At 30.9% G+C, this 14,550-nt stretch overlaps 5 protein-coding genes across 5 annotated transcripts; 3 read left to right on the top strand and 2 right to left on the bottom strand.

Annotated features, from left to right (window-relative positions):
- The first annotated feature begins 74 nt into the window (after positions 1–74).
- Positions 75–9,080, top strand: LOC119662968 (histone H3.v1-like). Its single transcript, XM_038072625.1, has 4 exons — positions 75–542; positions 2,387–2,654; positions 5,853–6,355; positions 8,640–9,080. The coding sequence occupies exons 1-4, from the start codon at positions 141–143 to the stop codon at positions 9,051–9,053; spliced, it is 1,587 nt and encodes a 528-aa protein (XP_037928553.1). The 5' UTR covers positions 75–140; the 3' UTR covers positions 9,054–9,080.
- LOC119662966 (histone H2A) lies at positions 2,327–2,738 on the top strand. The gene has a single exon (XM_038072623.1). It carries the CDS (start codon positions 2,342–2,344, stop codon positions 2,714–2,716), a length of 375 nt encoding a protein of 124 aa, XP_037928551.1. The 5' UTR covers positions 2,327–2,341; the 3' UTR covers positions 2,717–2,738.
- Positions 9,081–10,189: 1,109 nt separating the features above from the next.
- LOC119662961 (histone H2B) lies at positions 10,190–10,624 on the bottom strand. Its single transcript, XM_038072619.1, has one exon. It carries the CDS (start codon positions 10,607–10,609, stop codon positions 10,238–10,240), a length of 372 nt encoding a protein of 123 aa, XP_037928547.1. The 5' UTR covers positions 10,610–10,624; the 3' UTR covers positions 10,190–10,237.
- Positions 10,625–11,427: 803 nt separating this feature from the next.
- On the bottom strand, positions 11,428–11,862 carry LOC119662962 (histone H2B). Its single transcript, XM_038072620.1, has one exon. It carries the CDS (start codon positions 11,845–11,847, stop codon positions 11,476–11,478), a length of 372 nt encoding a protein of 123 aa, XP_037928548.1. The 5' UTR covers positions 11,848–11,862; the 3' UTR covers positions 11,428–11,475.
- Positions 11,863–11,995: 133 nt separating this feature from the next.
- On the top strand, positions 11,996–12,439 carry LOC119662960 (histone H2A). The gene has a single exon (XM_038072618.1). The coding sequence runs from the start codon at positions 12,044–12,046 to the stop codon at positions 12,416–12,418; it is 375 nt and encodes a 124-aa protein (XP_037928546.1). The 5' UTR covers positions 11,996–12,043; the 3' UTR covers positions 12,419–12,439.
- Positions 12,440–14,550: the final 2,111 nt, after the last annotated feature.

The raw sequence follows: 14,550 nt of genomic DNA on the forward strand, positions 1-14,550 counted from the left end.
AAAAGAATAAGCAATATGAGAAACAATGAATGTTAAAACATGTGAATAGTTGAAACAGAACATCCAGGTATGATGAGAAAATTGAGCTATTCAATTGCGCTATTTTTTAAAATACCATATTGTAACATATCTCATAAATTATGGCTCGTACAAAGCAAACTGCTCGTAAATCGACTGGTGGTAAGGCACCACGAAAACAATTGGCTACCAAAGCCGCACGTAAAAGTGCACCAGCTACTGGAGGTGTGAAAAAACCACATCGTTATCGTCCAGGAACTGTAGCTTTACGTGAAATTCGTCGCTACCAAAAGAGTACTGAGCTCTTGATTCGCAAATTGCCATTCCAGCGTTTGGTCCGTGAAATTGCACAAGATTTCAAAACTGATTTACGTTTCCAGAGTTCTGCTGTAATGGCTCTTCAAGAAGCTAGCGAAGCATACTTAGTGGGTCTTTTTGAAGATACTAACTTATGCGCAATTCATGCCAAACGCGTTACAATTATGCCAAAAGATATTCAATTGGCTAGACGTATTCGTGGAGAACGTGCTTAAGATTGGAAGCAATATAATTTTATAAATATACAAAAATCGGTCCTTTTCAGGACCAAAATTATATAAAGAAAAGAGATAAATAAATGACATGACTTATCCAGGGTTTGAAATTGCTTAACTATTTTCAATTGCTTATTTTTGACTACGAAAATAAAATAAGCAAAATGTAAATGCAATTGTTGCATAGTAAGTTTATTCAAAGAAAAGAGATAATGATAAATTATATCATATAGATGTAGTATAGACATTGCTATTAGAAGTAGCATAACATATATTAATATGTATAATATTAGCATCATATGTATACTATTATTAGTATCATATAGTGTATCATTAGACATAGAATGTTTCACGTCATAACATTTAATTGAATCAATATATTTTATTTTTCTTTTGCTGTAAGCAGAAAGCATCAGAAGCCATAATGTAAGACTTGAACTTACTAAAAGAACGCTTAAGGAATGAGTTGTAAAAGAGCTTATCTATCCCATGAAATTGTATGGTATCATAGAATGAATGACAAGGAACAAATACTATATTTATGTTTTCAAATTTAAAGCACGAATGTAAATATAGAATATATCAATTTAAAAGCGATGATAGTACTAAGACTGATGATAAGGATTAAGACTCGTTAATTCAAGAGTTAACTCTATTTAGCAGGTTATATTATCCATGATTAAAAAACTGTAAGATCCTCAAAACCGACAGAAATTAATTTGTTGATTGAATCATTTATTCACTAACAACCAAACGATAGCTGATAATTCATGAAGAGACTGTCAAAGTTTTTTTTTATTTTTTTCTTCTATCAGTAGCCTTTTAAAAGAAATATCAAAAACAAAATATATATCATATTTATATTATTATTATGTTGAGGCTAGTTGAGTCAGTGCACTTGAGCACTTTTACTTTCTATTAACTACGAGGTTTCTTCTTAACCCCTCTTTACGCCTTGTCTGGATTATTGTTTATAACTTTATCAGATCTGCATACCTCCCCGAGGAGCTTGTAACCATTCTGAGATTCAATAACGCGGTGTTGATAAGCCTGTCAGTTTTCGTAAATAATTTCAGGGCTCTATACATATTTATAATATAGATAAATTATCAACTCAATTGAATATTTTTGTGGCCCTGAAAAGGGCCTTTTGAATAAGTGGTGTTTGTTTGATATAACGCAATTTACTTGGAACTAGTATACTTAGTGACAGCTTTTGTTCCTTCACTAACTGCGTGCTTAGCCAGTTCACCGGGAAGTAAAAGACGAACAGCAGTTTGAATCTCCCGACTAGTAATGGTGGAGCGCTTATTGTAGTGTGCTAAGCGCGAAGCCTCAGCAGCAATACGTTCGAATATGTCATTCACGAAGCTGTTCATGATGCTCATGGCTTTCGATGATATACCAGCAATAATCGGCCGTGGACTGTGCCTTATCAACACCTTTATACACATGTGACTACGCACTAGCTACTCCTTCCTCCTCGCGCTACAATTCTTCTTCTGTATCGTTACTTGACGTCTTATATTTTTCTGAACAGCCCTCTTCCATTCATTTCTTTGCTGCATTTTCCCGCTAGTTTTCGGGTCGATCTGATTTCGATTCTAAATTTTAATCGTCGATTTGGGGCAATTTCCGTTTCTATATAAACATTTTTCAAACGAAAGTTTAAAGCAATTTTTTATTTTAAATTGCGTTTAGAAAAAGTATATGAGATAATTTGTCGGCATCATTAAAAAAAAATAGATCCAATTTTTATAAATCTCAACTACTAGAAACTCAACTCAACTATGTCTGGTCGTGGTAAAGGTGGTAAAGTTAAAGGCAAGGCAAAGTCACGATCAAATCGTGCTGGATTACAATTTCCAGTTGGTCGTATTCATCGATTATTGCGTAAAGGCAATTATGCTGAACGCGTTGGTGCAGGTGCTCCAGTCTACTTAGCTGCCGTTATGGAATATTTGGCTGCTGAAGTTCTTGAATTGGCTGGCAATGCAGCACGCGATAATAAGAAGACAAGAATCATTCCTCGTCATTTACAGTTGGCCATACGTAATGATGAAGAATTGAACAAATTATTGTCTGGTGTTACAATTGCACAAGGTGGTGTACTACCAAACATTCAGGCTGTACTTTTGCCAAAGAAAACAGAAAAGAAGGCTTAAATTATTTTATTTTATTTATTAAAATACGAATACATATACGTGGAGAATTAACTATCAATTAATCCGTCCTTTTCAGGACGACAAAATTTATTTTATTAAAGAAAATGTATTTCATTAAATCAATTGATATAAATATTGTACATACTATCATACCTACCCTACTAACTTACACAAGCCATACTTTAAAACACTTAACAATCAATCATTTCTTGCCTCGCCCTTCTGTTCCGTTACATTCCTGGAAGACCTTCATGAATTCGAAATCTTCGAAAATTGTAAATCAGCCTACATAACAGATAAAATACATAGCATTGTTAGTGTATAACTTAAGACTGCGTTTTGCTACATAGTAATAATTTTTTTTTTGTTTTTGGGCAGCAGGTATTAACCAGTTTTTATACATACGAGTGTGTATGCGTTCCAATTGACTTCCTAGAAATCAGGTTTTTTTATTGATTCAAATTACAAAAATTTGTGAAAATAATTAAAATTTCACAATCCATTCACTCTAGCTTGATGTGGCCACCTTTTGTCTTGACTATGGCTGTGATCTTCCAGTATTTTGGCCTATTCCTGAATAAAAGCTTTCTTCAGCGTATCGAAACTGGCTTATTTTTTAGTTCTCAACTTGCTCTCCAAATTGGCCCAGCGTAACAACTCCTTTGCTCATTCGAGTTTAACTTTTTGTTGCTTTGGTGCAAGATCTTGTGCCTTGGAACTTTTAAAGCTTTACCTTGAGCTTATTTTGGAAAATGCGTCAGATGCTTCGTTCAGATATTATCGGTTCTTTGGCCATTTGATTAGTACTACGACGTGGATTTCGTTTAAGTCGAGCCTTCACTTTCCGAACCATTTTAGGCAATGTTGCTGGTTTTTTTTCGTCCACCACTATAGCATTTGGTGACTCTGCCTGAGCTATTATAACGATTTAAGGTACGATACACAAACATTTTATTCACATTGAGATATTTGAGCTCAAGCACAATAGCTAGTTGTAATTTTCCAACCAAATATAATGCAATCACACTTATTTATTAATTCCATTTCGAATAATATTAGTTCTATAAAACTTAGACGCAAATGCTTGTGGTAATTTGTAAACAATATAAATAGCTGTCATTCATATGAATTTGACGTAGTTGGCAATATCAGTTTGACAAACATATCTCTGTGTAATTTGTAACACTTCAATCGCCTAACCCTTTATATTATTAAGAATTTTTTAATATTTATCATAGATTCGCGTATCAGTAAATAGATACATAAATCTTCGCAGGTAGTATAATCTAAGTTACAATAATATTAATATTATATTTGTTACTAATAAAAATGTACAAAACAAATAACGTTGCCAGGTCAATAGCATAAAGTTTCATAATTACCTTTTTGAAATCAAGAAACTAATAATTTTGTGCCAAATATTTGTATTTATTATTAAATAAATGTGATACAATTATTAAAAAACATTAATATTCATAATATAAAGAAGGAAACATATAAAAAATAATTATTTTTCTTTTAAAAGTTTTAAAATTTATTTATTTATTTACTAAACATCTTATAAAATTTTCAAAATGGTAACACCTAATTTATCTCATTAGAAATTCTGGTATGTACCAACAATCGCTGCCATACCGACATAATTGACTATTTCCCCTAAATATACTCGAACTCGCACACGGCCTAAATGTTTACTATTATTATCATAGTTACTATTTCAATATTTTGGTATTGTAATATTTATTATTATAGATAAATTATTTAAAGGTAGAGTTTTTAAAATTTGTATCTGAATTAGTTTTATAAAATATTCTATATTTTATAAAAGATTTATGGCAGTAGATGGAAAACATCCGAAGCCACTGTGTGAGTCTTGAACCTACTAAAACTAGCTCTTAGGAATGACTATGGAAGATTGCAGCCGCAAGTTTATATATATACTTCAGTATCTATTTAAATGTTATCCATATCCATGTTAGTTTATAAAAAAATTCATCTTAAATTTTAACATTTTATGTCGTATATCACTCCTTATAAAAATGTTAGAATACGCACATCTAATTTTAATTTTATTTTAATTATAAAGTAATAAAAAGAACATTTTTTTTAAATATACATATTTAATAAAATACTTATAATAGTCAAAGTTAAATGATTAAATTATAATTATAAAAGAAAAAGTAAAATGATTTCATTCTTATATATTTTTAATCATGTATGTAGATATAATTTTTTTTTATGAATTCTATTAAGTAGGATACGTACAGTTGTTATATTCGAATGATATTGAAAACTATAAATTTAATTGCTGATATGTTATTAATAACGTTTATATATAATAATTTTTCACATGATTAAAAATTATTTAAAACTTGTAATAAAATTTTAAAAATAATACGTATAGAAAATCTTAAAACATATTTTAAAGTAAACGAATTCAATGTAACATGTTAACATTATGGATGGATATCTAATCTCAAATAGACACTATTTGATATAATTAAAAGTGATAATCTTATATTCTAATTAAAATACAATATATTTATTTATAATTATTTCTATTAGTGCTTTAAAATTTTAAACTTTTATATAAATTGAGTTAATATTTCAAAATAGGATAAAACATAAGCATTCAAAATGTTAAAACTGACGTTTTTATGCATCTCGTGTTTTATTAAATTTGCATTTATAAATATATGAAATATATAAAACCATATATATAATTTAACAGAGAATTGAATAAACTATTTAATAAATAATTTAATATATAAATTATACAAAAGATAACTTTAAAATATTCTAATTTATTAACAAGTTCAACTATAGATTTACAAAATTTAAAGTTTAAACCAATTTTTATATATTTTATATAATTATAATTAGTATAAAAATGAATGTAATAAAATATTCAATATCTTCTTTACTTAATTTGATTTAAATAAATGTGTTTAATTTACTTGGTCTATTTAAAATTAATAATAAATGTTGAAAAATTTTTTCAAACTCAGTAGAAATATGTATTAATGAAAAATTTTTATAAATGCGCTCTTCTCGGCGCTTCGTACAAAGTGAGCTAAGCTACCATAAAAATGCGAAAAAATATTCATAAGTAAGAATATTACGGAATATTAAAAAGCAAATATGTCTGAAGCTGTTGCCGTTGCAAATACAGATTCTCCAAAGGAGGTAACTGCCGTTCCTGAAAAGAAAGTTGCTGTTAAAAAGGCAACAAAAGTAAAAAAACCTTCTGCAGCTCCATCAACACAACAAATGGTTGATGCATCTATCAAGAACTTGAAGGAACGCAGCGGATCTTCATTGTTGGCAATTAAAAAGTATATAAGTGCCACATATAAATGTGATGCCCAGAAATTGGCTCCATTTATTAAAAAATATTTGAAAACTGCTGTAGCTAATGGCAAATTGATACAAACAAAAGGAAAAGGTGCATCTGGTTCATTTAAATTATCAGCTGCTGCTGCTAAGTCTCCTAAATCGTCTGTCGAGGGTAAGAAAAAGAAGGTGCCATCAGGTGTTACGAAGAAGAAGGTTACTGCATCATCTGCAGGTACTAAAAAGTCAAAGGCAAAGGTATCTGGAGAGAAAAAACCTAAAAAATCTGCGGCAGCTAAGAAGAGTGTTGAAAAGAAAAAAACTGAAAAAGCTAAAGTTAAAAGTGTTAAAAAGATTGGATCTGTTAAGGCTAAGCCAGCTAAACCAAAGTCTACTTCTACAAAAGCTAAAGCGGCCGCAAAACCTAAAAAAACTGCCGTTAAAAAAACATCAGTCAAGAAAACTGCTGCAAAAAAATAATTTTAAAAATCAAACTTTAAATTCATCAAAACAGCCCTTTTTAGGGCTACAAAATATGTGTAAAAAGAAGATTCATTATTTATTTATTTATTTTATAAAATGTTTTAGTATATGGTATACCTATTGCGTTTATTAATGACCGGTCACTAAAGATTGAATAATCACCTATCGAAGTTAGGAATTCAATCCAACTCAGACTGCAGATACTGTAGAGAAGAGAGAAACTGTATACCATGTGCTTGGGTAGTGTCCACTGATGCACAAACGGAATAAACACCTAGGAGGGTATTTCATGGATCATAAATATTCAAGACTAGGACTTTATATTGTCTTTCATTAAAGAAAACGGACTTGGAGAAACATTCTAACCCGAGTAATGGGCACAATATACCTTGTCATAGTGCACGATCATTTCTTTTAATAATACCTCATGAATAATATGAAGAGATTCTTTTATTCTGTAATGCGCTATAAATTTAATCTCTAATAAGCAAACAAAAATTCTTTATGCATTTAAAAAAATTATATTCTCTTATTTAGACATTATGTGCAATACTTCACATCATTCTTAAGTTAATAAATATTTATCTTATTCTATTATATTTAATATCCAATTATTTATTTATTATAGTAATGACCATAAAATATTATATATCAAAATATGTCATTTATTTGATGAAATACTCACTTGTATATATTTTATTCACTTAATTTCATTTTTAAATTCTATTTTAAATAAATAAAAATAGTGGTTTATGCTAATTTTATTTATTATTATATAATGCTTCTAATTACACTTGTTAATTTATAACTAACACACCACACTCGGTACTCACTTGCAAGACGCTGCAAATTACTTAAAGATAATTTTAAAATATTCTAATTTATTTCAATAACAAGTTCTTTTATTTCTTTTCTTTATATAATATTGTCATAATTCACTTAATTCATATACGAATTTTTTTCACTTTCATTTTCCCCGCAATCATTTTGCTTGTTGAACACTTGGATTTGGATTAAGATTAAGAGTCAGATTCAGTGTGAGATTTGAATTCACTAAAACCACCTCTTAGGAATGAATGGAGAAAATTTTCACACCATTGTGTGGAAACTTCAAACTGCAATATCTAACAGTCCGCAAATTACTTATATACGTCAGTTCTATTTATCTTATTCTATAAAAAAATTGAATGAGAATTATAATTAAGCCCGTAAGAAGCTAGTCCACATATATACTGCTAATGTAACAAAGAAATTGAGAATTATAATAATAAATATTTTGGACTCTGTTAAACTGATCATTTTAATTATCAATTATACTCGACAGACATCAATCGACCAAGCTAATAATAAATTTTATTTTTTTTATAATATTAGAAAAATACCAACACATATATATGTAAATTTATCTCTTTAAGTGTAAGATTATTTGGGTCCTGAAAAGGACCATTGGGCAATATATTATTGCATTATTAAATCAATAATTGATTATTTGCTTAACCTCCAAAACCGTATAAGGTACGGCCTTGTCTCTTTAAAGCATATACGACATCCATGGCTGTAACAGTCTTCCTTTTGGCATGTTCTGTGTATGTAACAGCATCACGGATCACATTTTCCAAAAATACTTTCAATACTCCACGAGTTTCTTCATAAATCAAACCAGAAATACGCTTAACTCCGCCTCGGCGAGCTAAACGTCTGATAGCTGGTTTCGTAATACCTTGGATGTTATCACGAAGAACTTTGCGGTGACGCTTAGCACCACCTTTTCCTAATCCTTTGCCACCTTTACCACGACCTGTCATTTTGTATTTAAATTTTTATAGATATGGTAGAACCGTTCGAATTCAAATTCAAACAATAAATGAAGTGACGACGGATGATTGACGACTATTTATAGAAAACATAAGCACTATGAAAGATATGAAAAAGATTGAGTAAAACAAAACAAAACAAAAGAAAACAAAACAAAAAGAATAAGCAATATGAGAAACAATGAATGTTAAAACATGTGAATAGTTGAAACAGAACATCCAGGTATGATGAGAAAATTGAGCTATTCAATTGCGCTATTTTTTAAAATACCATATTGTAACATATCTCATAAATTATGGCTCGTACAAAGCAAACTGCTCGTAAATCGACTGGTGGTAAGGCACCACGAAAACAATTGGCTACCAAAGCCGCACGTAAAAGTGCACCAGCTACTGGAGGTGTGAAAAAACCACATCGTTATCGTCCAGGAACTGTAGCTTTACGTGAAATTCGTCGCTACCAAAAGAGTACTGAACTCTTGATTCGCAAATTGCCATTCCAGCGTTTGGTCCGTGAAATTGCACAAGATTTCAAAACTGATTTACGTTTCCAGAGTTCTGCTGTAATGGCTCTTCAAGAAGCTAGCGAAGCATACTTAGTGGGTCTTTTTGAAGATACTAACTTATGCGCAATTCATGCCAAACGCGTTACAATTATGCCAAAAGATATTCAATTGGCTAGACGTATTCGTGGAGAACGTGCTTAAGATTGGAAGCAATATAATTTTATAAATATACAAAAATCGGTCCTTTTCAGGACCAAAATTATATAAAGAAAAGAGATAAATAAATGACATGACTTATCCAGGGTTTGAAATTGCTTAACTATTTTCAATTGCTTATTTTTGACTACGAAAATAAAATAAGCAAAATGTAAATGCAATTGTTGCATAGTAAGTTTATTCAAAGAAAAGAGATAATGATAAATTATATCATATAGATGTAGTATAGACATTGCTATTAGAAGTAGCATAACATATATTAATATGTATAATATTAGCATCATATGTATACTATTATTAGTATCATATAGTGTATCATTAGACATAGAATGTTTCACGTCATAACATTTAATTGAATCAATATATTTTATTTTTCTTTTGCTGTAAGCAGAAAGCATCAGAAGCCATAATGTAAGACTTGAACTTACTAAAAGAACGCTTAAGGAATGAGTTGTAAAAGAGCTTATCTATCCCATGAAATTGTATGGTATCATAGAATGAATGACAAGGAACAAATACTATATTTATGTTTTCAAATTTAAAGCACGAATGTAAATATAGAATATATCAATTTAAAAGCGATGATAGTACTAAGACTGATGATAAGGATTAAGACTCGTTAATTCAAGAGTTAACTCTATTTAGCAGGTTATATTATCCATGATTAAAAAACTGTAAGATCCTCAAAACCGACAGAAATTAATTTGTTGATTGAATCATTTATTCACTAACAACCAAACGATAGCTGATAATTCATGAAGAGACTGTCAAAGTTTTTTTTTATTTTTTTCTTCTATCAGTAGCCTTTTAAAAGAAATATCAAAAACAAAATATATATCATATTTATATTATTATTATGTTGAGGCTAGTTGAGTCAGTGCACTTGAGCACTTTTACTTTCTATTAACTACGAGGTTTCTTCTTAACCCCTCTTTACGCCTTGTCTGGATTATTGTTTATAACTTTATCAGATCTGCATACCTCCCCGAGGAGCTTGTAACCATTCTGAGATTCAATAACGCGGTGTTGATAAGCCTGTCAGTTTTCGTAAATAATTTCAGGGCTCTATACATATTTATAATATAGATAAATTATCAACTCAATTGAATATTTTTGTGGCCCTGAAAAGGGCCTTTTGAATAAGTGGTGTTTGTTTGATATAACGCAATTTACTTGGAACTAGTATACTTAGTGACAGCTTTTGTTCCTTCACTAACTGCGTGCTTAGCCAGTTCACCGGGAAGTAAAAGACGAACAGCAGTTTGAATCTCCCGACTAGTAATGGTGGAGCGCTTATTGTAGTGTGCTAAGCGCGAAGCCTCAGCAGCAATACGTTCGAATATGTCATTCACGAAGCTGTTCATGATGCTCATGGCTTTCGATGATATACCAGTATCGGGGTGGACTTGCTTTAACACTTTATAAATGTAGATAGCATAGCTCTCCTTCCTCCTGCGCTTCTTCTTCTTATCGTTTTTGGTTATATTTTTCTGAGCCTTTCCATCTTTTTTGGCTGCTTTTCCGCTAGTTTTTGGTGGCATGATTTCTGATTTTAAATTTTAATCGTCGATTTGTTGTTGAAAATTGAGTTCGAGTCGGTAAAAGTTAATACCTTGACTCAATTATAGTGGTAGACATTTCTAGATTATGTCCACTGGGTAAATGACGAGTGCTCAATTAATTTTATTGTTTAGTTTAGTTAATAATGGTACGGATGTCCGCGTATCTTCCTGTAGTGTGAATAGGTTGTTGGTGTAGATTTTGCAATAAAGTGTTGTCATGTGCATCTATTGATTTGAATAATTTGAGAGCCCTGTCTTTAATGTATAGTTTGATAGGTGTGATTTTTAGATCCCTTTGAATATCGACATTTCTTATGTACCAGGGAATGTTAAATATTTTTTTAATGGCTATATTTTGACATGTTTGAAGTTTGTTGAAGTTAGTTTTTGAAGTTTTGGAGAAAGCAATGAAGCCATATGATAGCGCCGGACGCATTATCTGGGTATAAAGCAACTTTTTATTTATGATACTTAGAGCCTTGTTTTTGTAGAGCGGTCGTAAATGGTTTAGCATTGTGTTGATTTTATTTCTTAGATTGTATATGTGCGTGCTCCATTGGAATTTCTTGTCAAATGTAATCCCCAGGTATTTGATGTGGTCTTCCCAGTCTATATCGGTGTCATTTACTGAAGTTGGTGAATTGCCACCCGTTCGTAGGAAAATTGCCTTCCGGTACGTTATTAATTAATTTCCATTTTGAAGAAGAAGGTGACACAGTCAACATGTAACTTAATTGTACGACGTTAAAGTATTTGATATATATAAAATAGAAATATCACCAAGAAGATTTGTGGCCCTGAAAAGGGCCTTTTGAATAAGTGGTGTTTGTTTGATATAACGCAATTTACTTGGAACTAGTATACTTAGTGACAGCTTTTGTTCCTTCACTAACTGCGTGCTTAGCCAGTTCACCGGGAAGTAAAAGACGAACAGCAGTTTGAATCTCCCGACTAGTAATGGTGGAGCGCTTATTGTAGTGTGCTAAGCGCGAAGCCTCAGCAGCAATACGTTCGAATATGTCATTCACGAAGCTGTTCATGATGCTCATGGCTTTCGATGATATACCAGTATCGGGGTGGACTTGCTTTAACACTTTATAAATGTAGATAGCATAGCTCTCCTTCCTCCTGCGCTTCTTCTTCTTATCGTTTTTGGTTATATTTTTCTGAGCCTTTCCATCTTTTTTGGCTGCTTTTCCGCTAGTTTTTGGTGGCATGATTTCTGATTTTAAATTTTAATCGTCGATTTGGAGCAATTTCCGTTTCTATATAAACATTTTTCAAACGAAAGTTTAAAGCAATTTTTTATTTTAAATTGCGTTTAGAAAAAGTATATGAGATAATTTGTCGGCATCATTAAAAAAAATAGATCCAATTTTTATAAATCTCAACTACTAGAAACTCAACTCAACTATGTCTGGTCGTGGTAAAGGTGGTAAAGTTAAAGGCAAGGCAAAGTCACGATCAAATCGTGCTGGATTACAATTTCCAGTTGGTCGTATTCATCGATTATTGCGTAAAGGCAATTATGCTGAACGCGTTGGTGCAGGTGCTCCAGTCTACTTAGCTGCCGTTATGGAATATTTGGCTGCTGAAGTTCTTGAATTGGCTGGCAATGCAGCACGCGATAATAAGAAGACAAGAATCATTCCTCGTCATTTACAGTTGGCCATACGTAATGATGAAGAATTGAACAAATTATTGTCTGGTGTTACAATTGCACAAGGTGGTGTACTACCAAACATTCAGGCTGTACTTTTGCCAAAGAAAACAGAAAAGAAGGCTTAAATTATTTTATTTTATTTATTAAAATACGAATACATATACGTGGAGAATTAACTATCAATTAATCCGTCCTTTTCAGGACGACAAAATTTATTTTATTAAAGAAAATGTATTTCATTAAATCAATTGATATAAATATTGTACATACTATCATACCTACCCTACTAACTTACACAAGCCATACTTTAAAACACTTAACAATCAATCATTTCTTGCCTCGCCCTTCTGTTCCGTTACATTCCTGGAAGACCTTCATGAAATCGAAATCTTCGAAAATTGTAAATCAGCCTACATAACAGATAAAATACATAGCATTGTTAGTGTATAACTTAACACTGCGTTTTGCTACATAGTAATAATTTTTTTTTTGTTTTTGGGCAGCAGGTATCAACCAGTTTTTATACATACGAGTGTGTATGCGTTCCAATTGACTTCCTAGAAAGCAGGTTCGCTGTGCCACTATTTTTTAAGAATGCAAGTTTATTATTCAGGGTTAGATAATTGAAGTGTTACCTATTCAAGCGATCACATTATTTTTTTATTGATTCAAATTACAAAAATTTGTGAAAATAATTAAAATTTCACAATCCATTCACTCTAGCTTGATGTGGCCACCTTTTGTCTTGACTATGGCTGTGATCTTCCAGTATTTTGGCCTATTCCTGAATAAAAGCTTTCTTCAGCGTATCGAAACTGGCTTATTTTTTAGTTCTCAACTTGCTCTCCAAATTGGCCCAGCGTAACAACTCCTTTGCTCATTCGAGTTTAACTTTTTGTTGCTTTGGTGCAAGATCTTGTGCCTTGGAACTTTTAAAGCTTTACCTTGAGCTTATTTTGGAAAATGCGTCAGATGCTTCGTTCAGATATTATCGGTTCTTTGGCCATTTGATTAGTACTACGACGTGGATTTCGTTTAAGTCGAGCCTTCACTTTCCGAACCATTTTAGGCAATGTTGCTGGTTTTTTTTCGTCCACCACTATAGCATTTGGTGACTCTGCCTGAGCTATTATAACGATTTAAGGTACGATACACAAACATTTTATTCACATTGAGATATTTGAGCTCAAGCACAATAGCTAGTTGTAATTTTCCAACCAAATATAATGCAATCACACTTATTTATTAATTCCATTTCGAATAATATTAGTTCTATAAAACTTAGACGCAAATGCTTGTGGTAATTTGTAAACAATATAAATAGCTGTCATTCATATGAATTTGACGTAGTTGGCAATATCAGTTTGACAAACATATCTCTGTGTAATTTGTAACACTTCAATCGCCTAACCCTTTATATTATTAAGAATTTTTTAATATTTATCATAGATTCGCGTATCAGTAAATAGATACATAAATCTTCGCAGGTAGTATAATCTAAGTTACAATAATATTAATATTATATTTGTTACTAATAAAAATGTACAAAACAAATAACGTTGCCAGGTCAATAGCATAAAGTTTCATAATTACCTTTTTGAAATCAAGAAACTAATAATTTTGTGCCAAATATTTGTATTTATTATTAAATAAATGTGATACAATTATTAAAAAACATTAATATTCATAATATAAAGAAGGAAACATATAAAAAATAATTATTTTTCTTTTAAAAGTTTTAAAATTTATTTATTTATTTACTAAACATCTTATAAAATTTTCAAAATGGTAACACCTAATTTATCTCATTAGAAATTCTGGTATGTACCAACAATCGCTGCCATACCGACATAATTGACTATTTCCCCTAAATATACTCGAACTCGCACACGGCCTAAATGTTTACTATTATTATCATAGTTACTATTTCAATATTTTGGTATTGTAATATTTATTATTATAGATAAATTATTTAAAGGTAGAGTTTTTAAAATTTGTATCTGAATTAGTTTTATAAAATATTCTATATTTTATAAAAGATTTATGGCAGTAGATGGAAAACATCCGAAGCCACTGTGTGAGTCTTGAACCTACTAAAACTAGCTCTTAGGAATGACTATGGAAGATTGCAGCCGCAAGTTTATATATATACTTCAGTATCTATTTAAATGTTATCCATATCCATGTTAGTTTATAAAAAAATTCATCTTAAATTTTAACATTTTATGTCGTATATCACTCCTTATAAAAATGTTAG

Source organism: Teleopsis dalmanni, unplaced genomic scaffold (genome assembly GCF_002237135.1).
Source record: "Teleopsis dalmanni isolate 2A unplaced genomic scaffold, ASM223713v2 unscaffolded_contig_0036, whole genome shotgun sequence".
Lineage (NCBI taxonomy): Eukaryota > Metazoa > Arthropoda > Insecta > Diptera > Diopsidae > Teleopsis > Teleopsis dalmanni.

Excerpts from the sequence above, each read along its gene's own strand:
- LOC119662960 (XM_038072618.1), top strand. The coding sequence starts at position 12,044 with ATGTCTGGTCGTGGTAAAGGTGGTAAAGTTAAAGGCAAGGCAAAGTCA.
- LOC119662962 (XM_038072620.1), bottom strand. The coding sequence starts at position 11,847 with ATGCCACCAAAAACTAGCGGAAAAGCAGCCAAAAAAGATGGAAAGGCT.
- LOC119662966 (XM_038072623.1), top strand. The coding sequence starts at position 2,342 with ATGTCTGGTCGTGGTAAAGGTGGTAAAGTTAAAGGCAAGGCAAAGTCA.
- LOC119662968 (XM_038072625.1), top strand. The coding sequence starts at position 141 with ATGGCTCGTACAAAGCAAACTGCTCGTAAATCGACTGGTGGTAAGGCA. Across the intron at positions 2,655-5,852 it reads TGGTGTTACAATTGCACAAG|CAAATATGTCTGAAGCTGTT; the intron begins GTGGTGTACTAC and ends AATATTAAAAAG. Across the intron at positions 6,356-8,639 it reads CTGCGGCAGCTAAGAAGAGT|ATTATGGCTCGTACAAAGCA; the intron begins GTTGAAAAGAAA and ends CATATCTCATAA.
- LOC119662961 (XM_038072619.1), bottom strand. The coding sequence starts at position 10,609 with ATGCCACCAAAAACTAGCGGAAAAGCAGCCAAAAAAGATGGAAAGGCT.